At 38.7% G+C, this 25898-nt stretch overlaps 1 protein-coding gene across 4 annotated transcripts in view; it reads right to left on the bottom strand.

Moving 5' to 3' along the window:
• slc4a10a (solute carrier family 4 member 10a) overlaps positions 1 to 24280 on the bottom strand; it is a 52537-nt gene extending 28257 nt beyond the window's left edge. Inside the window, exons 1-3 of one of the 4 annotated variants that reach the window (XM_079857015.1) lie at positions 24027 to 24280; positions 19571 to 19597; positions 2680 to 2761 (exon numbers count right to left, since the gene is read on the bottom strand). In XM_079857015.1, the coding sequence (XP_079713141.1) occupies positions 2680 to 2761; positions 19571 to 19597; positions 24027 to 24074 (157 nt within the window). In that variant the 5' untranslated portion in view covers positions 24075 to 24280. Of the gene's footprint in view, positions 1 to 2679; positions 2762 to 14603; positions 14957 to 19570; positions 19598 to 24026 lie in introns of those variants that run through there. The other 3 variants (XM_079857017.1, XM_079857018.1, XM_079857016.1) reach the window with 3 other exon arrangements.
• Positions 24281 to 25898: the final 1618 nt, after the last annotated feature.

The raw sequence follows: 25898 nt of genomic DNA, 5'->3' as shown, positions 1-25898 counted from the left end.
TGCGTCTCACTCTTCAGAGAGACACACTCTAATGAGCTTTAGTTTCATCTACTCACTCAGTCGTGCAATTTAGCATCTAAATAAGTGATAAAGACCTCCAGGGCCAACACAAACAGACGCATGTGTGCTTTTATCTCATTACCTTCACTGATATCTTCCCCCTGCAGTCTTGAGGTATGTGTGTGCCCATGTGGTAGTTCATACAAAGCTGAGTCACTTTCTCTTAAATCAGTGAAACATCCTCTAAACAACATCTAAACACTACAATACAGAGCAGTTACAAAAACCTTAATAGTTTTGGGTATTAAATTAATAGGTCAGTTTGTCTTAGAATAAAGATACAACAAATAAAGATTTTGAAGAACGTTGGGAATTAAACAACATTGGAGCCCATCGACTTCATTGTATGGAACAAAAAAAGACATTCTTCAAAACATCTTCCTTTGTGTTCCACAAAAGAAAGATGTTAACACTTTATTTGATGGTCCCTTTTGAACATTCTGTTGACTATAAGTAACTTTGCAACTAGATGTCAACTAACTCTCATTAGAGTATTAATACACTGTCTGCTTAATATCTCTTTATTATGATGATCCTCCAACAGACATTATACTGACTATAAGTAACTTTGCAACTACATGTCTACTAATACTCTACGAATGACAGTTAGTAGACATGTAGGTGCAACGTTACTTTAGTCAGTATAATGTGTTAAAAGGACCATCAAAATAAAGACTTACAAGTTTGGAATTACATGATGATGAGGGTTTTAGGTCCTTTTAACACATTTTAACCCACTAAAATCCAAAAACCTCAGGTTCTCTATTGGGTCTGTGAGGCTATTTGAAGAACAAATATACTTAAAATATATATATAGTCTTTGTATAGTTTCTGGGGCAAACTGACTGCAAACAGAAACAATGTTACTAGCATGGATACCAGTCTCCTTTATGAAATGTGCATGCATCATTTATGGTAAAACAGATGGGTAAAGCTTCAATACTGTCTAATTGGTTTTGATTAGGTCGGAGGAACATCTTAAAATAATTTGAGGAGAAGAATAATTAATTAACTGACAGAAATGACAAAAACTGACCTTTAAAAGGAAACATAACATGTTGGTAACATAATAATCAAACATAAAAATAAAAATTTTACACAGACACACACTATTCACACACCCTTTCTCTGAAATTACGGGGTCTTCTCAAGGGTTAAGTAAGGATAAGGATGAAACATTCTTCAGGCACAGACACTCTTTGGCTCCGAGTGTGTGTGTGTGTGTGTGTGTGTGTGTGTGTGTGTGTGTGTGTGTGTGTGTAAGCTGGAATGAAATGTTTCTCTAAATGGAATATTTCCTCAGGACTAAGAACAGCTAATGTCAAACACTGGATTCATTTACTCTCTACTCTCTGTTCTCTGAAAATAAGGGCAGCATTCTAATATGGGTTTTTGAGCTTGTATGTTGGCATCTATGAGTTTAATGCCTGGTAAATGCCTTTTTAAAGTGACTTTGGTGCTCAACCAGTGCTGGGTATATTACTTACAAATTTGAGTCAATTACTGTATAAATATATAAATTCCAGTCTGGGTTTATCCCAGGTCCGTGATGGACTAGCATTTGTTTAATGAAAAGCTACTAAGTAATTAAATCATTGAGTAATTCAAAATGTAAAATTAAAATACATAAAAATCTAAATAAAACACTTACTAAAAAAGAGATTTAAAAAATTGTTTGTTTGCCTGCATGTCATGTTATCATTAAATGACAGAGAACCGTGAACTGAATTTTATTTATTTTAATTGATTTGAATTATTATCATTCTTCTTTCAGCTGAAAACAAGTTGGGGAATTCCTGTATTGCATGTAAATATGAATTATGTGAGTTTGTTTGTACATTTTAATGTGTTTAAAAGACAAAAGCCTTCCAAAGACAGTAAAACATGTTTAAATGACTCACTGAGTGATAATTCAAACAATAAATAATGTGTTCATCAGGAGCTGATTAGATATGCAATGTTGAGATCAAATGCTGTGTGCATGGGTCTCGGATTTCAATGATCGGCACATGACTAGTGGCTGGTCTGTGGGTGCAGTCCCACAAACCTGGAAGACCTTCTGAACGTACATAAGCAGTAGTCTTTTTTTAGAGAGCAAAATTTAAAAGATAAAAAATAAGTAGTACAGGTACTGTAGGGAGAATCAATGAATTATTAATGTAATATAATTAAAAGTACTTAATTTTTAGAATCTGATTAAGTAATCCAGAATACATGTTATCAGCTACCCAGCATTGTGCACAACACATGCTCTTCTGGAGCTATTAATGTCAAGAATCAACTTTATGCTGCTTTGATAAATAATACTGGTGTAATATTGGGGAATTTACCCATTTTACTCACCAGAGGCCTTTAGACTACACATACATAATTTAGAAATAATTTGGTGTAATTTTTGCTGTGAGTGAAAGGTTCTACTGGTATAAGATTGCTATAAGTGAGTTGCAACATGCAACAATTGCACAAAAAGCTAAAAATTTTATATTCTGAATATTTTGTGCTGATTTAACAAACTTAAATTAATGTTTTAAGCATTTAATCATTTATTTTTTTATAATAATAATTCATCACAGGCAGTGTGTTTGACTCATAGGTTTGGAGTGTGTGAGCTTAAATTACCTTCAAGCTCCTCTTTCTCAAAATTCGTGTTGAGCATGGAACGAGTTCCACCCCTGTCCAGCACAGCTTCCTCATCGTTTCGCTGCAAAACAAAGCACAATGATTAAACACACAGTCACACATACAAATTCATGTTCTCTTATAGATGATCACTGACAAATAAGGCTGCATTTACACTTGGCATTAACATGCGACCTGTATCCGGATGTTGTCCACATATACATTAAAAAGACAAGTGTAAACGCGTTTCTGATCGGAATGATATCCGATCAGCGTGTCCAGGTTTGGAGGTAGTCATCGGATCTGTGTAATGTACTGTAAACGCAATCCAGCCATCGTGTCTGCATTCACAGGTGGACCCCCCACTGTCATTATTCCCCCTCCTCTCTCCAGGAATTGCTGCACGTAGAAGTGTGGTTTCTAAACAGTCGAGTGCGAAGTACATCGCAAATATACTGAAATGTTTGCTTTCGCACCCTTATCTTGCAGAACCATTCATTTTCTGTAAAAAACACACATTTTTCCCACCACAGCTGGCAACGTTCTCGGATACGTTTCTCTGTACCATTTCCATTACGGCATCTATCCACATTATTAGTACTTGCAGCCTCTTCATCCTCCTCATTTTGCGAGATTTGTAAAATGTCCCCCGACTGAAAACTGTTTTTAAAAGAAAACCCACCACTTCAGGTTGACTTTCCTTTTTTTTCTTTTTTTTTCACGGGAATGCGAGATCCGATCTGTTATCCAGAAACAGAAGCCACTTGATGTGGACAGGTGTAAACGCACTGTGTCCTGATTGGCTTATGATCCGATCTGCTTGATCGGTGTAGAGTGCCGAGTGTAAACGCAGCCTAACTCAACGTACAATCCATATCAATCCTAAGCCTAAAGCCTACATATACATATAAACATATAAACACATGCACAATGCCATTCAAAAGTTGAGTCTGTAAGATTATTTTTATGTTTTTAAAAGAAGTCTCTTATGCTCACCGAAGCATTTATTTAATCAAAAAATACAGTAAAAAACATGATATGATGATTTGCTGCTCAAGAAACATTTCTCATTATTAGTAATGTTGAAAACAGTTGCGCTTGCTTACAGTAATATTTTTGTGGAAACCATACATTTTGTTAGGATTCTTTGATTAATACAAAGTTCAAAAGAACAGCATTTATTGGAAATAGAAATCTTTTGTGAAACTATAAACGTTTTACTGTCACTTTTGATCCATTTAAGCATCATTACTGAACAAAAGTAGGCTAATTCCTTTCTTAATGACTCCAAACTTTTGAAAAGGTGTGTACAGGTATGCTATATACATTCATGTTATTGTCAGATTCATTGGTTAGTCATTGCAGCCATACTTGACTTGTTTTGAACCAAGCAAGCACTTTTAACAAATGCACATGTGGGTGGGAGGTTTGGACGCTATGAGTCAAGACTGAAAGGAACTTTTTTTAAAAAGCAATTGCTGGACACAACAAGCTCATTGAAGTGTTTTTATTCTCATTCTTCAGTAATCTATTTTATTTTAAACAGGACCACTCAGAATCCTTTCCCCTGATTGTCTTTGGTTTACTGATGTCACATGCATTCAACACCGGTCCATTCATGTCTCCAGGGCAAAATATACACTTAATGATATACATGTTTCATCATTTACTCCTAATAAATGTCCCACCGAGGCCATAACAGACAGACCCTCGTTCCTTCTCACACCACCAATGGATGACATCCCAAAATAAGCATCCGTCTGCCTGAGCCTAACCTTGGCTGACAGTTTCCATGACGACTAATGTGGCCTGCCGCTAGTTGTCCCCAGAACATAAATGACATTGTTTTGGTCCCCTGTGAAGCCAAAGTCTCACTGGCCTGTGGCTCAGAATCCAAATCAGCCACAGTCCAGAATAGATGGAGTACTCATTCATTCTCTTTAGCAGGGTAAATAACCGCTCACACATAATCACTAGCATGTCTTTAGAGTAACATCTGGCTACGGCCCACAGCAGAACCAAAGCAATTCATTTTAAAGGGACAGATGACTGCAAGATGATCCGCTTGTACATGAGTGCAGAAAGAACGATGGCATTATGGATGGACGACATTAAGGGCCATAAGAAGAGAAAGACAAGATTGTTCACAGCACAAAAGACCAGGAGAACTCAGGCCGGATGAGACACAGACCACATGGGAAAAGATTATAATTGTGTGCTGGAACATCCCAACATACATACGAGAGTCCATGTGAGAGAGCCAAAGGGATCATGGGAGAGATCAGCATATGCTGCAAGTTTGGTTGGTTTGACAACAACAGTGAATATATGTGGAAACAAGGAATCATAAGGTTCCATATTAACCCGAGAGTTCAACAGTTCCTGTCACCTTTTTCAGCGGCGTTGGCTCCAGATGGGTTTTTTTTTTCAATTCTTTTTTCCCATAGGGATTTTTAAAAAGTCTTTGTTAAAGAGTTATAAGCCATGAACCAAGCCAATCAGCTACTAGGTGAATCATAGCATTACAAACTTAGATTTGAAGCAACTGAAGGGTTAAAATTTAAGAATCTATTTCAGATATGCTTCCTTACATAACATCACAGTGAAGAATACTGATTTTAGCTTTTAAGGTTAAGATCTCAGCAAAGTTGCAATTCCTGTTTTCTTTAATGGCTCTTCGAGCCCCAGTTTCACTCAGACTGATGGGATTAGCACACGAATGATTCACTGAGAATCTCACCTTTTGTTACCTTAACCTGTATACTCATTTACATACTTTGTTTGAATTTGTCTCCACCCCCAAAAGTCCCTCCTCCTAAAATGCCTATAAGATAACATGTAAAGTTATGTTAGATCAGATCATGTTGGAAGTTTCTACAGCCGCATACAGTGGAGTTGTCAATAAAGAACAACTTCTGTTGAACGCGATCCCAACTGTCTCACTGGTCTCTGCTTTGAAGAAAGAAAAACTTTACAACACAACAAAGCATTTGAAAATCAGACAAAATGACAAAATGCTGTGTACTTAAAAGGTTTTAGTGAGGGAAAGAACTATCCATGAAGCACATAGCTAATCAGCATAATCTAATAAAAAACTATGGAGAAATATACAAATTTTATTGTACAAATGTTGATTATGTACATAAAAACAATACATTTTAACTTTATTGCAAAATATGCATACACAAATCAAATATTTAAGTATTTGAGAGCTTAGAGAGATCGATTCGAATGTGTCATTTGCGGTGCTTCATGGGAGTGGGCGGAGCTAAAGAGCAATTTTGGTGCCATTTTCTGTACAGCATCATGGGTAATGTAGTTTTTCACCAGGAATTCCGCTGTTATATACGATTATTTAAAAAAATAAACTGAAATAATTCGGGCTGACGGCTTCAACAGAAGCAAATACTACGGATTAACAACTTCATAGCTCACAGTAGGTCTGTCTTTAAAGGTTTAAAAGTTATCGTTCAAAATAGAGTTTTTACTTCCGGATCCCGATTGTTGCCCATCTGACATGTCTATCAAACTCTAAGCACTCTTAATTTCTTAATTACATGAAGGTGATACTGATTAACTCCAACTAGATTATTACATTTATTACATCCAGGACGTATAAGGTTGCTTAGGTTTCTTTAGTGGGTTTTAGTGAGTTTATACACTATGCGACTCAGGTCTGCACCAAAATTCACTAGTGTTAAAGCACAGCATCAGTAATAGTGATGCTTGCCTAATAAAAGAAACAATCTCAGAGCATCACTGCCATGGTGAGTCATTTTCTTGAGCTGTGATGCGTGTGCGTGCGTGTGTGGTCTGAGGTGGTGGCGGAGCACTCATGCCTGCAAGGAAACCATAAATGGGAATCCAGGATGAACTATATAGATTACCATGGCAACTCAGCCCAGCAGACTCATGGGAAGCTCCATTCAGTCTGCCTGTGATGTCATCAAAATGAGCCCTCATCTCTCCATCTTGTTCTTGGAGGGGAGATGAAGGACACACGTGCACACAGATGTTCGGATAACTCATTAGCACGTCTGCCGAACACGCCATTAGAACGGCACATGACGAGAGGTTACTCTATAGACATGGAGGGGGGAAAACTGTTGACATTGTTTTGATCGAGATAACACCTGTGCAAACACACACACACCTTGTGTGTTCAGACCTCACTAATGAAACCTAACAGTGTGTCCCGCAGGACTGATCCCCTTTATATTAATAAGCATCTTCCTGTGTGCAGCTGAGGTGTGACATTATATCTGAGATTATCTGAGATCCCCCTCGTCCTGTCCTTCCTGGCTTGCTATCGCTCTGTCATCCCTAATCTTTCACACTTCTTTTTCCCTCTCTTTGTAATCCATTTTATGTCCTTCTCTCGTTCGGTCCCTCTCAGCCTCAGCAGCTTGCCGGGTTCAGAGTCACATGACCGTGGCTGCTCGGGTTGAATAACGATGAAGCTGATTCGCACATGTGGACACAAATTTACATACACATGGGGTGGGGGAGGGATTGGGGTCACTCTCATTTGCCAGTTTCATGTAGAGCAGAGCAATTTAGAGCTTTTTCTTTTGTTATATAAAAACTAGGGCTGTCGATTGATTTAGATTTTAATCAAATGAATTCTATAATATTAAGAGATTAATTAAATTGATTGCAATTAATCACTCAATTCAATATTTCATGTACAGTTCAGGGAGCACGGTTCATTTCTGTATTTTGTATAATGTTTTTAAAATTAAATCAACATATTAAATTAACAGCCATAGCAAAATCACAAAGGATCAGAATAATTTGGAAAATACTGAATGTAATTGTGTGAGAAAATAAAGTGCAGTTCAATGGGATGTTAAAAAGATTCACTATAACAGCGATGAATCCCACTGCAGTTTTTCCATTAAATATTGAAATAAATCCGTCTTGACCTCATTGTATACTTAAAAACAGATTTTACTCCCTGTCTTCCAGAAACACAAACAAACATAGCATTTGCACAGGCTTAAAGACATGAATGTTGCTCAAGCCATCAAAATGAAATCAATATTGACCATATTTTCACTGTTTGTGCACAATTCATCAATCCATGTTATTCCGAATATAAAAAAACAAACTTGTCTATACAATCTAAACATTTAGACTGACAACACAGATTACTAGGCTATTCATTTTCAACCCCTATCCTAGAAACACCTGACTATTATGGTATGTAATGCCCACTTTTCATAATACAATCAATTCCCAACAGATAATATCAAGTCCTACATTTTAGTCTCACTGAATATCATGTTTCTCCTGGAAATAAGTCAGATCAGGAAAGTAAAATTAGTCGCTTCTTTAATTTTCTTTTGTTTTTCATTGTTTGTTGACTGTATAAAGCTAAAGACTTAAAGGTTGGGTAGGTAAGAATTGTCTAAAGAACTTTTTTTCAAATTGTCTTAAACTGTCTTTATATACCAATACATAATTAAAATGTAAGTACTTTGAAAAAGAGAGTATAAAAATTGAGTGACTATAGTGTATTTAATCTTCAAAAAACACAGCTTATTAATTCCTACCGGGACGAAACAAGTGATTGGCTTGCGCGACTGTCACTCTCCGTCGCCATGACTACCGCCGCTATTACTGGCTCTGCCCACGTGCGCGCAGTCGCGCACCCGTTTTTAGGTGGGAGTGAATGGAATTAATGAGCTGTGTTTATTGAAGATTAAATACACTAGAGTCACTCAATTTTTTATACTCTCTATTTCAGAGTACTTGCATTTTAATTATGTATTGGTATATAAAGACAGTTTAAACAAATTTGAATAAAAGTTTTTTTAGACAATTCTGACCTACCCTACCTTTAAAGGCACAGTATAAATTAAAGGCACAGTATGTAAGTTTTGTCGCTAGAGGTTGCTTATTCAAAACATTAACAAAGCTATTATACCAAGTGAAACAAATTGAAGTGAAAAACCAAGTGAAGCAGTGTGCATTTACCCCACATTTTTTATTTGACAAATAAAGTGACCTGTGAGTAGTGATTTAGCACCTGCAGCTATTTCATTAGAATGAAATAAATCACGCAGTGAATGAGCGTGGAATCATGGGAGTTCTTCACCTCCAATCTGACAGGACTCAGGCAGAAAACATGTTCATAGATGAGCTAATGTATTCAAGTTTTACTAATGTTACTGTGGTAGGAAGCCCCGACGGCCAAGAGCCTCATTTTACATTGCTGTTTTTATTGTGCTCGTATGCCGCAGTCAGGCATACAAGACAGTCGAACAATAACTATATAACAATGATTCGTTTTCTGTCGGATTCTTTGCTGTCCAGCATCTCCCAGAACTTGAAGATAACGGCTGCCTATCTTACTCTGGCAGCCGGAGAGTATCTCCAGCACTTCATCCTTTCAGTGTCACCCACTTGCTGTCCTCATGCCCCATTAAACGTTGACAAAGAAGGCCACTGTTAAAAGCATAAGAGGAGCGAGGAAAGAAGGCAGAAAAAGATGGAGACGGGACACTTTGAATGTTGGTGCCGAGATACATACTACCTACATTTGCCTCTCTGTTCAAACAATGCTGAACTAAACAAATCAACATAAATAAAAGACAAATGTTGTTGTGAATGCATTAAGTTCCTATATATTTACTCCTTTAGTTTGTAGAGTCCCGACAGACTGGACATCTTACAGGAAATTCCAGTGCCAGAACTGTGCATATTCTCTAAACAGCATCCATTAACTTACTCTACATGTATATTCACACAGCATTCCTGAATAGCAATGGATCTCATTAGACATTAGACTGAATAGGAAGATTTTCTGCTCTGAAAGGCTCTTTTGTGCCATCCGGTAAGAATTACAGTCTGAATTTGCACTAACATCTCCGTTCTTTAGCCATGATGACATTCTCAAAGTCTTCTCTCTGCATCTAAGGAGACTTCGGTCAACTGCTTCCGCTAATAACGCAAGCCTCGAATAGAGCTGAGACAAACAGGCATTATGAGGATTCGCGGATGTATAATCTGTCATCAAATGTTGCATGTTTTTTATGAAATCAGACCCAGCATTAGATCATAACAGCCTTATGGAAACGGTTAATAGCGGATAAAAGGGTCATTTCTATATGGTGCGCATGACAGATGTTGCTTTTCTGCTCCATCCGGAGCAAGTGAGCGGTAATGTGCGACTTTAATGTCTGAGATTGATGCCGGATTGGTTTACGCTGATGGTTATCAAGGACACTTAAAGGGTTAGTTCACCCAAAAATTAAAATTCTGTCAGTAATTACTCACCCTCATGTTGTTCCAACCCTGTAAGACTTCCGTTCATCTTCGGAGGACAAATTAAGATATTTTTGATGAAATCTGAGAGCTGGCTCACTCTTTCATAGGCTGGCCTATCTTTTCAGTTCTCGCGCGTGCATCGTGGCGCTCTCGTGAACTCATGACTGAGGCCCACACGGAAGAAAATAAATAGTTGAATAAAGTCGTTTTTTGGGGGGGTTTTGCACACAAAAAGTATACTCGTCACTTGATAAACTTAAGGTTGAGCCACTGTAGTCACTTGGAATATTTTAACAATGTCATTACTAACTTTTCTGGGCCGTCAGATGCAATTACCTAGCAGCCTATGAAGGAGTGAGCCAGCTCTCAAATTTTAACAAAAACATCCTAATTTGTCCTCTGAAGATGAACGAAAGTCTTACAGGGCTGGAACAACATGAGGGTGAGTAATTACTGACAGAATTTTCATTTTTGGGTGAACTAACCATTTAATGCGAAGAGTAGTCAACAAACTACAACAAGCTGAGAACTGTGCTGAGATTTGTCCTGTATGACACAATGAAGTCAACACAATGCAACTCTATAAGGGTCTGCAAGAGATGAAACAAGATCAGATACTACTGGACTAATGATTCTCACTCCTAAAATCGGAGCAGACAGAGTCACCTCTGAGGAGGGACATCCAGTCAACTGTAGCTGAACTGCAACTGAGGGCCTGGAGGGTCCTTCAGGCGATGTTCTCTCTAAAGCACATCATAAACACACAACAGAAGTTTAATGGTGACACACAACCAGATGCATAGTTGAAGACCCAATAATATTTCTTGATGAGTGCAGTTTAATGTCCTTGGAAGTTGGGGTGTATCGATTCTAAAATCGGTTTTAAGCCATATTCGATACAAATGAATTTATGGCACACAAAACATGATTTTTAAAACAAAACAATGCATCCCAATATAATATTGTACTGCAATGATCCATTGTTGGTTAAGAGTTTTTAGGCTAATTATTGAAATTATTTGGATAAAACTCGTGTTATATTATGGACTCAGTTTTTTTTTAAATCGTGGCCCATAATTTCATGTTATAGTACAATTAATTAAAATTCTTTACTATTTTGTCTAAACAAATAAAAAATAAGACACCAAAAAACTAGAATGTATAGTTTTATACTATTTAATTTTAATTTAGACATCACAACCATATAATGTCAAGTATGAAAAAAATGGATATTCATTTTGGGATTTGCCTAAAATCACATTTACAGATTAAAATGTTATTAGATTTTAATGATTAATGATATTGACAAACAATATTGTTAACTTTAAATAAAATTAACACTATTTTAATAATATAAATCTTAATTGACATAAAGCTTAAAGGGTTATTAGTTCACTTCAAAAAGTTCATAAAGAGATCGTAAAACTAATCCATATGAATCGAGTGGTTTAGTCCAAATTTTTTTAAGAGACGCGATTGCTTAATATGATAAACATTGAATTTAGTCTTTTATTCACATATAAACATTCATCAACTCACACATTGTGGTAAACGGAAGCTCAGGCATGTTTGCTTGACGAGCGAGAATCAATGAGGTTCATTCTTATGTTACGCAGCACGTTTGAACTTCTGCAAGAACCAATGAGGTTCATTCTAGTGTTAGGAAGCACGTTTGAGCTTCTGTAAGAACCAATGAGGTTCATTCTAGTGTTACTCAGCACGTTTGAGCTTCTGCAAGAACCAATGAGGTTCATTCTCATGTTACGAAGCACGTTTGAGCTTCTGCAAAAACCAATGAGGTTCATTCTAGTGTTAGGAAGCACGTTTGAGCTTCTGCAAGAACCAATGAGGTTCATTCTCATGTTACGAAGCACGTTTGAGCTTCTGCAAGAACCAATGAGGTTCATTCTAGTGTTACGAAGCATGTTTGAGCTTCTGCAAGAACCAATGAGGTTCATTCTCGTGTTACGAAGCACGTTTGAGCTTCTGCAAAAACCAATGAGGTTCATTCTAGTGTTACGAAGCATGTTTGAGCTTCTGCAAGAACCAATGAGGTTCATTCTAGTGTTACTCAGCACGTTTGAGCTTCTGTAAGAACCAATTAGGTTCATTCTAGTGTTACTCAGCACGTTTGAGCTTCTGCAAGAACCAATGAGGTTCATTCTCATGTTACGAAGCACGTTTGAGCTTCTGCAAAAACCAATGAGGTTCATTCTAGTGTTACGAAGCACGTTTGAGCTTCTGCAAGAACCAATGAGGTTCATTCTAGTGTTACGAAGCACGTTTGAGCTTCTGCAAGAACCAATGAGGTTCATTCTCATGTTACGAAGCACGTTTGAGCTTCAGCAAGAACCAATGAGGTTCATTCTAGTGTTACTCAGCACGTTTGAGCTTCTGCAAGAACCAATGAGGTTCATTCTAGTGTTACGAAGCACTTTTGAGCTTCTGCAAGAACCAATGAGGTTCATTCTCATGTTACGAAGCATGTTTGAGCTTCTGCAAAAACCAATGAGGTTCATTCTCATGTTAGGAAGCACGTTTGAACTTCTGCAAGAACCAATGAGGTTCATTCTAGTGTTACGAAGCATGTTTGAGCTTCTGCAAGAACCAATGAGGTTCATTCTCGTGTTACAAAGCATGTTTGAGCTTCTGCAAGAACCAATGAGGTTCATTCTAGTGTTACGAAGCACTTTTGAGCTTCTGCAAGAACCAATGAGGTTCATTCTCGTGTTACGAAGCATGTTTGAGCTTTTGCAAGAACCAATGAGGTTCATTCTAGTGTTACGAAGCATGTTTGAGCTTCTGCAAGAACCAATGAGGTTCATTCTAGTGTTACGAAGCACTTTTGAGCTTCTGCAAGAACCAATGAGGTTCATTCTCATGTTACGAAGCACGTTTGAGCTTCTGCAAAAACCAATGAGGTTCATTCTCATGTTAGGAAGCACGTTTGAACTTCTGCAAGAACCAATGAGGTTCATTCTAGTGTTACGAAGCATGTTTGAGCTTCTGCAAGAACCAATGAGGTTCATTCTCGTGTTACGAAGCACGTTTGAGCTTCTGCAAAAACCAATGAGGTTCATTCTAGTGTTACGAAGCACGTTTGAGCTTCTGCGAGAAACAATGAGGATAATTTTCGTGTTATGCAGCACGTTTGAGCTTCTGCAAAAACCAATGAGGTTCATTCTAGTGTTACGAAGCACGTTTGAGCTTCTGCAAGAACCAATGAGGTTAATTTTCGTGTTACGAAGCACGTTTGAGCTTCTGCAAGAACCAATGAGGTTCATTCTCATGTTACGCAGCACGTTTGAGCTTCTGCAAAAACCAATGAGGTTCATTTTCGTGTTACTCAGCACATTTGAGCTTCTGCAAGAACCAATGAGGTTCATTTTCGTGTTATGCAGCACGTTTGAGCTTCTGCAAGAACCAATGAGGTTCCTTCTAGTGTTACGCAGCACGTTTGAGCTTCTGCAAGAACCAGTGAGGTTCATTCTCATGTTACGCAGCACGTTTGAGCTTCTGCAAGAACCAATGAGGTTCATTTTCGTGTTATGCAGCAACATTTGGTTCAAGAAGGTCATTTTATAATTGTGTGTCTCTTAGTCCCACCAGATTTGCCGTAAACCGGCCTTTGCACACCGGAATGCTATCACTTTCTGTTAATCTTCTTCAGCTCTGCAGTTTTCTGGGTCACGGTACCTTGTGACCCACTTCTGCCTGTGGAACTTTATTAAATGATAAACTGCATTTGCTGGATGCAGTCATCTCCATAAAAGATAATTTTTCAGCTCAGTGCCAGATCATGACGACAGACCCTTTAAAACGTGTCACCTGCCATGGGTCACGTTATTCACCAACTGTTCGTCTGTCCAAGAGATTTCCCTGCATGTGAGCCTTCAAACCGCGTGATCATGCAGTAACAACCGTGAGCGTTGAGAGAGGGGATTACTGGGACGGCTGAAGAGACTGAGGGGGGATGAATGGGATCTGAGCCATTCAATTGGTCGAGAGCAGCGGGACTGATCCCTACAGATGGCTCTGGTTACCATGGCAATGGAAGGATCAGCATCAGCATCCTTCTAGAAAGCCGAAAGTGGCGCTCACTAGCATGACGCTCACACAAACAGCCCGTGCCTCATCAGCATAATTAAAACGCACATTTGCAGCTTCATCCATCATCGACCTAAATATTTTCTACTGTCAGATACAATATTTTCTTCCTCTGACCTTGTCGTCCTCCTCTTCCGGTCCATATATACTATTTATGCCCTCAGAATAAAAGCTCACACACATTTGCTTACATCTGCTCCTTCTAAAGCTCATCCCTTCCGTTTGAGGGAGCTGGATCAGAACAAACCCCCTCCGACAACCAGATATAATTCCTTTCCCTCACAGAAAACAGAGAAAGATGAAAAAGACGTGAAGAGAAAGAACAATGTGAAACTGCGGAAGGACAAGAGGTACCAAAATAGCTTCTAGAAGACGCAAACAGAGAAAGAGGGTAGAAGAAGATGAAGGTGCACCTGACACAACTAAGATGAAAACACATCTTCTACCGTTATATAACAATAACTCAACGCTGATTCAACCACGTCTCTACAGACACGCACAAACACTCTCAAGGACACAGGAGAGACACTCAGGCTCCATCCTACCTGACAGTTAAAGCCAGTATTTTCAGAGGATCTGTGCTGCATGCTGTCTGCAGCGAGTCCCGACGACTGTCCCTTATCCCAATGTGAGGAAATTCGTGGAGAGGATGCACCAGACAGCAGCTGAGGTTCCTCTGCGCACCTCTCACCGCACTAACCCTTCTGACACGGCAGTAACCCTGTTCGCCGGGCAGTGTTGTCCAACTGTTGAGATTGAGACGTGCAGCCTATGTTTGACAGACGTCCCTCCACCAATCAGAGCGGAGATTAGAGAGTCGACATCACCGGCTGCGTGGACTGGTATCTGAGCTCGGGCTGTATGAGCGCGTGTGATCTGTGATTCACGCTCTGCGTGTGAGTGTTTTGAATGGTGTGTGCACAGCTCTTGAGCTCCCTCCTCTCAGTATTCCAGCTAAAACATCAACATCCTTATCTGTCTAATGCATGATGGGAAATGTAGTGTTTCCTTCTTAACCTTTTTAGAGACACACACAGACTGATGTTTATTTTTTAGGAGCCAATTAAAGCTAGATGTCTATAAAATTAGAGTTATTTGCCCTATCAGAATCAATTTTACAAAACAAGCAAACATCTAAGTGCTACAGGCAAAACCCTTTTTTCCTTTTCCATTTTTCAGATGTTACAACAAGGGTTGTGCACCCCTGAGAATTGAATTGAAATAAAATTCAATTCCAGAATTTGATTTAAATCGAAAAGATTCAGTTAGATAGATTCTTTTAGCCAATTCGTTTCGCGTTTTTGCCGATATCACACATGGACGACGCTAAATTCAAGTGTAAACGCGATTGTCCACTTTCGACCATTTCTAGAGGTAGTTGAAAACGCATTTGACAGGATTGCTTTCGTAATGTAAACGGCGCTCCCCAAAAAGACATCTAATAGCCGTACAAACACAGCCCCGATGTCTAGGCTAAATCAAGGCAAAATTTGGGCTGTCAGTGAAAATTTTATATATGTCTAACCATAGCCCAAGAATAGCACAGGCTACGCATAGAACATGTCAAAGAAATAAAACCAAACACCTTGTAATCACTGTTGACTTTGCTTACATGATGGAATATCATAGATGGATCTCATAGATGGACTATATCGGGTCTATAGTAAACCTAGATGGTGAAATGCGGGATATCGCTGGGTCATGTGGTCGAATGCGTTCTAACAGCCACTAAAGACTGCATACTGTCCACCTACTGAACTAACACGTAAACATTATGAGAAGCGCTAGTCAGTTGAGATTTAAACTTTGTCAGCTGAAGACCCAAGTTCAGCTTTAAGACGAAAAACATACCAAGCCCGCAATGTTCTCTCACCATGATTTCTAACACATACTCACAGCTTTCGGCATGGTCTTATGGCTATCAGAGGCGAAATGAAAGCTCTCAGTATGTTTTTCCGTCCTCTCCGTGCACAAATTACACAAGCTTATTTTGTCTATTATATCAGAAGATCTGAAAAACATACATTTACCTGTCCATAGACCCTCTCCTCAAAAAAATCAGGACAGAAGTGGTTGAAAGTAAAAGAGAAAGAGAAGGATTAAAACACCAGGTGTACGGGTATGTGTTTCCTCATCTACTTATGATCTGATCGACCAAAACACATCTTAATACCAGGTGTAAACAGGGCCTTAGATAAAGAGGTTGTTTTTGCTGCTGTTCCTTTAACTGATTCATCCTTAAATATCAGCCTCTTTTTAAAGCTGGGCCAAGTTTCTCCTTTAGGCATTGCTTATGTGCAAATGTAGGCGGTATAGGGCATTTATTATTATTTCTAATGTCAGATGTCTTTTCAGCTGAGATAAATGCTTTTTTGAACTGGGAAGGAATATTTGAGCTCTGAGAGTTACTGTATATTTTCATAGTACAATAAGCTAACAAAAATATAGGAAAATGATTCCTCATGACATGACCCTTTTAAAAACCAATTAAAAAAAATTCAGACCTGATTGGTCTGAGTTTCCAGTTGTAACGGTTATATTTTATTCTGTTTTGTTTTGGATATGTTTAATTGTGCATTAGGGGCTGTTTACATGACACTTTTTCAACTAAAAACGTAAAACTTGGCCGTTCATTTACAGTTTTGGGTGCCTGAAAACCCGAACTTTTTGAAAATGGGTTTCAAAGTGCAAGTTTTTTAAAAACAGTCTCTGTGTAAACAACAAAAACAAGTACAGCGTTTTTATTCGTTTTCACGGATCCGTGTGAGTGGGGATTGTTTTGACAATGGTGTCATCTGTATGTGGAAAACTCAAAGGAAAAACTTCTCCGTTTTAAGCATATCATTGTTGTATAAACATAACCTTAGTTCTGTGCCTGTTTGCCTGTGTGACCCAGTTTCCTAGTGTGTGCCAGTTTGTTCCCTTGATTGATTATTTCGTTCACCTGTTGCCCAAGTAATTAGCTTTTTTGTTCCTCTGTGTATTTAGGCCCTGACCTGCTTCAGTTCATTGTTCGGTGTCTTCAGTATTAAGAGGTTGTTTCCCGGGCTTTGCTGTTATGGTTGGATTAAAGACTATTGATTCTCCTTCGTCATTTGCTTCCTTGGACAGCCTACCGTGACACCTGTTTACAGCCTTCTTTGTTTTAATACTCTTTTTAGAAATAATATGCAAGACATCATTTGACTATATGATTTGGAGACCATTCACATTGTAAGCTTTCTCGCAATCCATCTGGTCTATGTACATATACACCAGGGGCCATTTTCACAAAACATTTTATTTTACCACTAAAAGTTCTCCTAAATAGCATCTTAGTTAAGAGTTTTCTCTTAAAGTCTATTCACAAAGCTGTTGAGACCATATAGGGAATACCAATATGGTGGCACGGTGGCTTCAGTTTTAATGACGTCATGAGCAATCCATTCATTTATATAGATCAGTGGTTGGACTCCCTTTTTTCTGGTCAGCAACAATACTCAGTTAAGCTGTGGCATTTAAACAATGCTCAATTGGTACTAAGGGGCCCAAAGTGTGTGAAGAAAATATTACACACCATTAAACCACCAGCAGCCTGAACCGTTGATACAAGGCAGGATGGTCCATGTTTTCATGTTGTTTACACCAAATACTTAGCCTAGAAATCTAGACGCACCCTAGCGGCAGCAAAATTTATTTTGCAGCCAGTGTGGTCTAGCAACTCTCCGTTGACTTTCGAGCTGGAAAAACCAAACTCAGGTCAGGCCAATCACATCGTGTATAGAGTAGGCGGGGCGGGCTTAACATAATGACGACAGAGTTGCGACGGTTCCCTGCTACTTGAAAACAAAGAATGGCTGCTGTTGGCGAACAGCAGTCTTTCAAATCGGCTTTGGACGCGACTCTGGAGGACGTGGAGTTAAGCTTTTCTTTGAGAAAAGAACAAAGAACGGCACTTAAGTCATTTTTAAAAAAGGAAGATGTGTTCTGAGTTTTGCCGACTGGATAATACGGCAAAAGTTTAATATACCAACTAGCCTTCTTCGTTGCTCTGACTGGTTGTAGCGCTATCCTATTGCGTGCAGAGGGATTTTGAGAGACAACCGTTTATCCCGCCCCTCGGATTGAACCGTGCCAATGGTGAGTTGCCAGACCTAACATCTTGATGTAGGTCTGGCTTGCCAGGCTACCAAATACTGACCCTACCATCTAAATGTCGCAGCAGAAATCGAGACTCATCAGACCAGGCAAGGTTTTTACAGTCTTCTATTATCTAATTTTGGTGAGCCCATGTGAATTGTAGCCTCAGTTTCCTATTCTTAGCTGTCAAGAGTGGCACCCGGTGTGGTCTTCTGTTGCTGTAGCCCATCTGTTTCAGAGTTTGACGTGTTGTGTTTTCAGAGATAATCTTCTGCATTACTCAGTTGTAACAAGTGGTTATTTGAGTTACTGTTGTCTTTCTTTCAGCTCGAACCAATCTGGTCATTCTCCTCTGACATCAATAAGGACCTTTTGCCCACAGAACTGGCGCACACTGGAAATTCTTTTCTTTTTCAGACCATTCTCTGTGAAGCCACGTTCAAAGCCATTTAAATCACCTTTCCTTCCCATTCTGGTGCTCAATTTGAACTTCAGCAGATTGTCTTGACCATGTCTACACGCATTGAGTTGCAACAATGTGATTTTTGCGTTAACGAGGAGTTGAACAGGTATACCTAATAAAGTGGCCGGTGGTATATAGATATAAATAGATATAGATACAAAAATGTATTATTTTAATATGATTGTTTTTTAATGCATCTATATCTAAACAAACCAAATTTGTTATGTCTATAACAATTAAAAATATATATTATTAATAGCATTAGTAATAGTTTACACTTTCTTGTGAACCGCCATTTCCAGCAAAACCTCTCAGGCGCAGCATTTGACAAACCAACACTTGGATGATGACATTCCCACAAGCTCTGTGGGCTTTTAAGCAGGGTGTGTTTGGTTATTAGAGTGATGAATCGTGCATGCAGTCTTTTAAATCTCTGGTTATAGAGACGTGTAGCATGCTGAGGTTCCCCACGGGTCTCAGAGCTCTATGTCCTCCAGAGCCGCATGTTTCCCCCGGTCACGCCGTCTGCTCACACTGGCTCTTCACCAGCTCACTATATGACCAAAACTACAAGCTGTCCCTTCTCTCTCTTTAGACTCACAGCTACTCTAGACTAAACAAAGATTGGTGCCTAAAACATCTCAATATCTCTTCAACTGTAACGGTGACCAAAAGCTTGTGGATGGAGATTTGAATTAACAGTAAGTGACAAGCTTTACTGCATGTCTACAAATATCCAGTCAAGCGGTGTCACACTCACATGGAGACATTAAAAATTGACTGACAATCAGTCACAACGAATCGCATCATTTGAATGCATGAAGAAGAGAAGACACTCGCTCACTCTCGCAAACAAATTAATTCCAAAGTCCACTGCATTGTGCATTGCTGTGAAAAGCATAACATAGGAAATAAAGAACTGGGACTCACCCCGTTATCACTAGCAGGACTTTGAACCTGCAGAGGAGCAGAAAGGCAAGAAGAAAAAAAAAATCACACACCATCACTGAGTTTTACACAATAAACATCATTACAGTCAGAAAGATCTCAGACTTTTACAACCTACCTGCAATGTTAATGCATGAAACATTACAACAACAAAAAAACGGTCCAAAATAAAATAGTTTAAAACAAGGTAATAGAAATGTTACTTTTGTGTTCATGGTGGTTTCATGTGGTTTTGAAAAACCTTTCAACCATTTTCAAGAAAGGTTGACATTCGACTCTAAAAATGTCATGTGGTGTAACCATCAAGTAAAAGTAATAGTGTATTTTTCTTACACCTTAAATACATGTGAGTGTACACATTTTAGGCATAATATTATGTTTCTAGATAAAAAGTATTTTGGCAAATATCATAAATTATCAATTCATAAATTCAATTCAAAGTTTTTGGGGGGTCACACCACATGACATTTTACAATATGAACTAACCTTGCTTTGGTGAATTATCTGATATTTTAAGAGACATCTTGACCTTGACACAGTCAAGAGGTTGCTCTCCATGATATCATCGGTGCTTATTTCCACCAAGTAAAAAATAACCTGCCTTGTTGCCAGAGGCTGTTTCCACCCACCATTGTCTGATTGAGCCGTAAAAGAAATTCTAAAGAAATCCTGATAACAACAGGAGCAGTGGTGTGGAGAGCAAGGCGGCTGGCGTTAGCTTGTGACATGACCGACCTGACTTCGAATCCGACTTACCGATCTCACCCTTTGTCACGATCACCAGCTGGAGTGCCCTTGATACCCACCAGAGGGCACTCCTTTCTAGTCCATTGCCATAAATGGACTACATTTCCCAGAATTCACTGCCCAGACTTATCATCCCTGATTGTTGTCAGCTGTGTATAATTAACCTTGTTAACTCTGCCTATATAAGCCCGGTTTATTCAGTCATTCATTGCTAAGTCTTGTGTGTGTTACACTGCATTTCTGAGTGCTTCTTCTGGTTTATGTGTCATGGTCTTGATCATCTGCCTGTGCCTTGGACTATTGTTATTATCTGTTTGGTTGCTCTGTGGTTTTGACCTTAAGCCTTTTATATGGATATGATTGTGGATTACCCTAATAAACCACTGCATTTGGATCCTCAACCCATATTTCAGTGGGAATAAAGTGCTTGTACAAGTAATGTCCCAATAAAGCAGCATCCATTTATGGTTTTAATAATCATATGAACTGAATAATTTGTTATTTCATACTGTTTTATAATATACCACAATACACTGAGGTGAGGAGCAAATAAAATTTAGTTGCACTAAGATGCTATTTACACTAAGTGAAAATAGCAGTATTTTCTTAGTGATATGCAGTTTACAGTAAGTGCAAATAAATAGTGATAGATTCTATTTACACCACGTAAAATTAGCAGTATTTTCTTTGCAATAAGTGTTAATAGTAGTTAGATACTATTTACACAGCAGTATTTTAGTACATTATGAAACAGTATGCAATAACATATTGAGTGTAAATTATTACATTGATTAAATAAATGCCGCCTTATTAGGACAGTAAAGCCCTCCCAACCCTACCCGATAAACACTTTACTATTAAATAGGCTAACCGTTAGGCACTTTAATTCCACTTTTCACATCATTTAGGCTATTGGAAATAAATGCCTTTCCAAACTGATATGCGATGGGAAAAGGGAGAAAAACAAGTTTGGCAAAATGCGGATTCGAACTCAGGTCGATCACATCAAAAGTATCTGCAACGCACCTTACTCCCTACACCACTGCTTCTGACAGGTCACAGGTGTTTTTTTGTACTTTTGTCTGGCCCAACCAGACATTGGTGGGTGGAGTTGGTGTAAATAGCCTCTGCCAACAAGGCAAGAGTGTAAATAGACACTCCAAACATACATTCACAAAAAACTCCCATTGTGATAAATAAATACATATAGTATGTAATTTCTGAGTTAAGGCTAAAGGAGAAAGATTTTTTCACTTTTCTTTGACCTGTTTAATCACACACACACACACACACACACACACACACACACAACACACACACACACACACACACACACACACACACACACACACACACACACACACACACACACACACACACACACAGCAGCAGCATTCAGGGCACCAGCTGCAGCTAAGCGGACAGTGACTTCTGATGGTCTGAAAAGGCCCTCTGGGACACAGATCACTGGCATCAGTTCAGCTCACATTGAGAGCTACAGATAAATGTACCGGCCCAGTGGATTCAATCGGCGCACCAGAAACAATTCAACCGACCGCTGGATCTCTGCCAGTGACGTTGTGTTCAATCTGTCCCTCAGCTCAGCCAAAAGATCACGAAAAAAACATATGTTTACTGTTTTATATTTATATTTGAGCACCATTTAAGCCTTTCTATACTGTACTTCTTGTTCAATTTTTCAACCTTTACGACATAAATATAGAAAAATTGCACAAATGGATCCTTTAACATAACATCGGCAGTCAAGGATGCTTAATTTATCAAAAGAGACAGTAAAGACTTTTATAATTTTACAAAAGATTTGCATTTCAAATAAATGCTGTTCTTTTGAACTTCCTATTCAGCAGAGAATGGAAACTTCCAACACATTCTTCAACACTATGAATATCCTCTTGATTTATTTCTGAAGGCATCTGCTTTTTGTCTTGCACTATGCTATACTGAAAGTCTGGTTTTCGGGTGCGTCTATTACATGGCTAAAGTTCAAATGAGTGTTCAAATAGTCGGAGTGTCTGACAAAGCCTTAGTGCTGCATATGCACAAACTGTACTTAAGGATTTTGTGAGTGTACACTGCTCTTAGCAACATTTGGAATCCTTTGAAGCGTGCACGTAAGGGATTAGACAGGAATGCAAACCACAAGCAGAGTGTGTTTAGCTGTGAATATATTCTGAGGAGCCAAATGAGTGTGTGTCTTTGCATGGGACTGCAGAATCAATAAGACGTGGGCCAACTCTTCTCAACTCCAGCACCAAACTGTCACAGAGTAAGGAGCAGAGACCCTGGCAATGACCCATATTAAGATGGCTGCTGCTTCTTTGGGTTGATCAAATCTTTTTCTTTTTTCTTTTTTTTCTTTGTTTTTGCAGGGATGAAAAGCAATTACAGTAAGAGGCTAGAGAGCGCTGGTCACTTAACCAACAGATTATGAAACACAGGCTGGAAAAGCCATGAAAAGCAATAGCCTATGCTGTGATTAATCCAGGTGTTTTGGCTATAAACCACATGACCCACAATGTTCTGATTAGTGGTCAACCAATGTCGCACGCACTTTCTTCTGCTGAGCACAATATTTTGAAGAACATTTCAACTGTTTTTCTCTGTACAATGAAAGTCAATGGGGTCCAAAATAATTGGACCTCGCTAACTTTCAGTGCCTTTGCTCCAGGCCTTTGTGAATGTGAAAGTAACTCGGGTGGGTGCGCACTTGTTCAGGAACTGCGCACCCACCCGAGTTACTTTCACATTCACAAATTAGAATTGCACCACAGTTCCAGTGCAACCGAGCTCCGACCACCTCCTACAGGTAGTCTCCATGTCAAAAAAAATCCATAAGAAGGTGGTTATGTGACACAAATGTCAAAATATATTAGTTTACAACTCATGCACAATCTTAAAAGTGTTCAAAACACGTTTACCATATTAGTGAATGGTAAACTAAACAAGTCTTAATTAATCAATAATCTGCCAATGTAATCATAATATGTGTGAAAGGGAATAAAGGATGTTGGTGTTTTATTGCCACCCACAAGTGTTCATTTCAGCTGGAAACTGCAGTAAATTGTATCTACGCAGTTGGTACGAGTTTTACACAAATCCAGGTGGCACGTTTTTCCAATGAGCCTAAACTGAGACTATCTCTTTTATTTTTTCATATGGTCTCTCCAACCATAAATATGTACATATCCATGGCAATAAATGTAAATGAGGTGAACAGGTGGAGTCTCGTGTCAAACATGTGAAGGCCTCATCAAATTCAAGAGTAATGCAGGGGAAATTTGATTTATGCAACTCGTGAGAATGCTGAGTACACACACACAGACACACACACACACACACATCTACACCGCATAGCTATACGTCAATACACAATACTAAACGTGTGTAATTAAATGCATAATCCACGCTAGCAGGTGTGAACCTTAGTCACCCTACAAACGCCGTGTCCATGTAACATGAGCCATTTTCCCAGTAAATGAGTCTGTATTAAAGGTGCCATGAATAATTAAAACACAATGTCTTCCAATGGTGGTGGGTGAATGATGCCCATAATGGGCTCTAACCCAATGCAACTCGAACCACCGAAACCTCTTTTCCGAAAGACGCAACAGCATCATGTCATTGTTCTTCCATTGACGGATCCCACATGAAAGATGAAACTGGTTCTTACCGCAGGAAGAAGCGGCTCCATCTGCGCTCCTTGATCTTTCACATCCATCCCTGATATTTTGGCTTAGCCTTGTCTTGTTCGTCCGTTGTGAATTTTCTCCAAAATACTGATAGGTTGGAGGAGAAAAAATGTCATGTATATTTGATGCGGTTTCGGTAGCGGTGTAGTGACCGTTGGGTTTTGTTTTTTTTTGCTCTTTCTTCACTCGCGCGCGTCCGTGGTGCGTGCGCTCCTTCAGCGTGTCATTTGCGCTCGCGTGACGCAGATGCTACCGGCAGCACGTGAGTTAACAGAAACCACCGGGACGCGATGGGTAAATGGATTAAACACTCTGGGGACAAACGGATACTTGAGGCTTAGGTTTACTACAGTGTGAGAATAATTTATATGACGCGCTGAGTTCAAAAAATGCGAACCTAAAGACGAAAAAAACGTGCCTCAACAACTAATTAAACTGTTTTTTTCAGTTAGGTCAAAAACATTTTAATAACCTATAACTAACCTAACCTTAAGAGTCAGACCTTGTAGAAATATCATACAAATTTCAGTAATACGTTTTTTGGTTAAAAGTGTGTATTCTCTTGCAGGGTGCCGATATTATTATTATTATTATTATTATTATTATTATTATTATTATTATTATTATTATTATTATTAGCTATGTTATTATTAACATAAAATAAAAAATAATCACAAAATGAACTATATGTTTCTATGCAATAACAGTGGAAATGTCCAATAGCATACTGTGCCTTGAAATTGACTTTAAAATATAAATCCATCCTCCCAGCTCCTCCAAACCAGAGGTGGACAAAGTACACAACTTCCTTACTTGAGTGAAAGTTAAATTAGCCTAGGCCTACTACTGGTCAAATATTACTCTGTTACAAGTCAAAGTTGTAAAGACCTATTTTTTACTTTAGTAAAAGTACAGAAGTTCTTGTTTTTAAAATTACTTAAGTATCAAAAGTAAATGTCAATGCATTGTTTTATTATTGTTGCATTGTTGTATGTAATACCAGTACCTTATAGCCTACCTCTGAATATATGCCTGCCTGTCTACCCTCATATCAATATAACATTTATTTCTAGAACACAGTTCCAGTAGTGGGATTGAATGTGAGATTGTAAGTGCACTCAATAACGACCACAATGGTTTCGAACACCCGAATGTCTTATCCCTCAAATAGTGCCCTATTTAAAGTTGTGTGGCTTTTAGTATGAATGTGTTAGCCTTACTGTTATCTATAAGCTAGTGTCCTCCAAAACAATGACAAAATTTGCATTTAGAAGACCAAACCCAACGCTGAAAATGAAAATCAGGTTGGTGTCAGAATTGACATTAATCTCCAACGTCGGACAGAAGTTATTGTGGTTGAAAATGAAAATCGGGTTGACGTCAACCCGACTTTCATTTCCAACCAAAATCCAACGTATGTTTAATGTCAAACCGACGTCGGGTTCTGACGTCAATCTGACGGGTTCAACTCGACTTTAATTTTCAACCAAAATCATCCCCTGACTGACAACTTTCTACTCAAGGACCTTGACAGAAAGTGGAGTAAAAATTACGATATTTGTCTTTCAAATGTAGTGAAGTTAAAGTAAAAAGTTTCCAGAAAAAAATATAATCAAGTAAAGTAGCCTACAGATAGGCTACTCAAAAAGTATACTTAGGCTACTCAAGTAAATGTTACTGTCCACCTCTGCTCCAAACACACACACACACACACACTATAGGCTAACTAACGTTTCAGCAAAATACTCAGCAGTGGAATTGCATTTACAGCATGGACAATTAAAACAACATAATTTTGGGGGGAAATGCATTTAAACAATTAAATGTAAAAATGAACAGTGAATTTATTCAGT

Source organism: Squalius cephalus (assembly GCF_949319135.1).
Source record: "Squalius cephalus genome assembly, chromosome: 22".
NCBI classification, from domain to species: Eukaryota; Metazoa; Chordata; class Actinopteri; order Cypriniformes; family Leuciscidae; genus Squalius; species Squalius cephalus.
The sequence above is the reverse complement of the archived record's forward strand: the minus strand, read 5'-3'. Positions and strand labels throughout refer to the sequence as shown.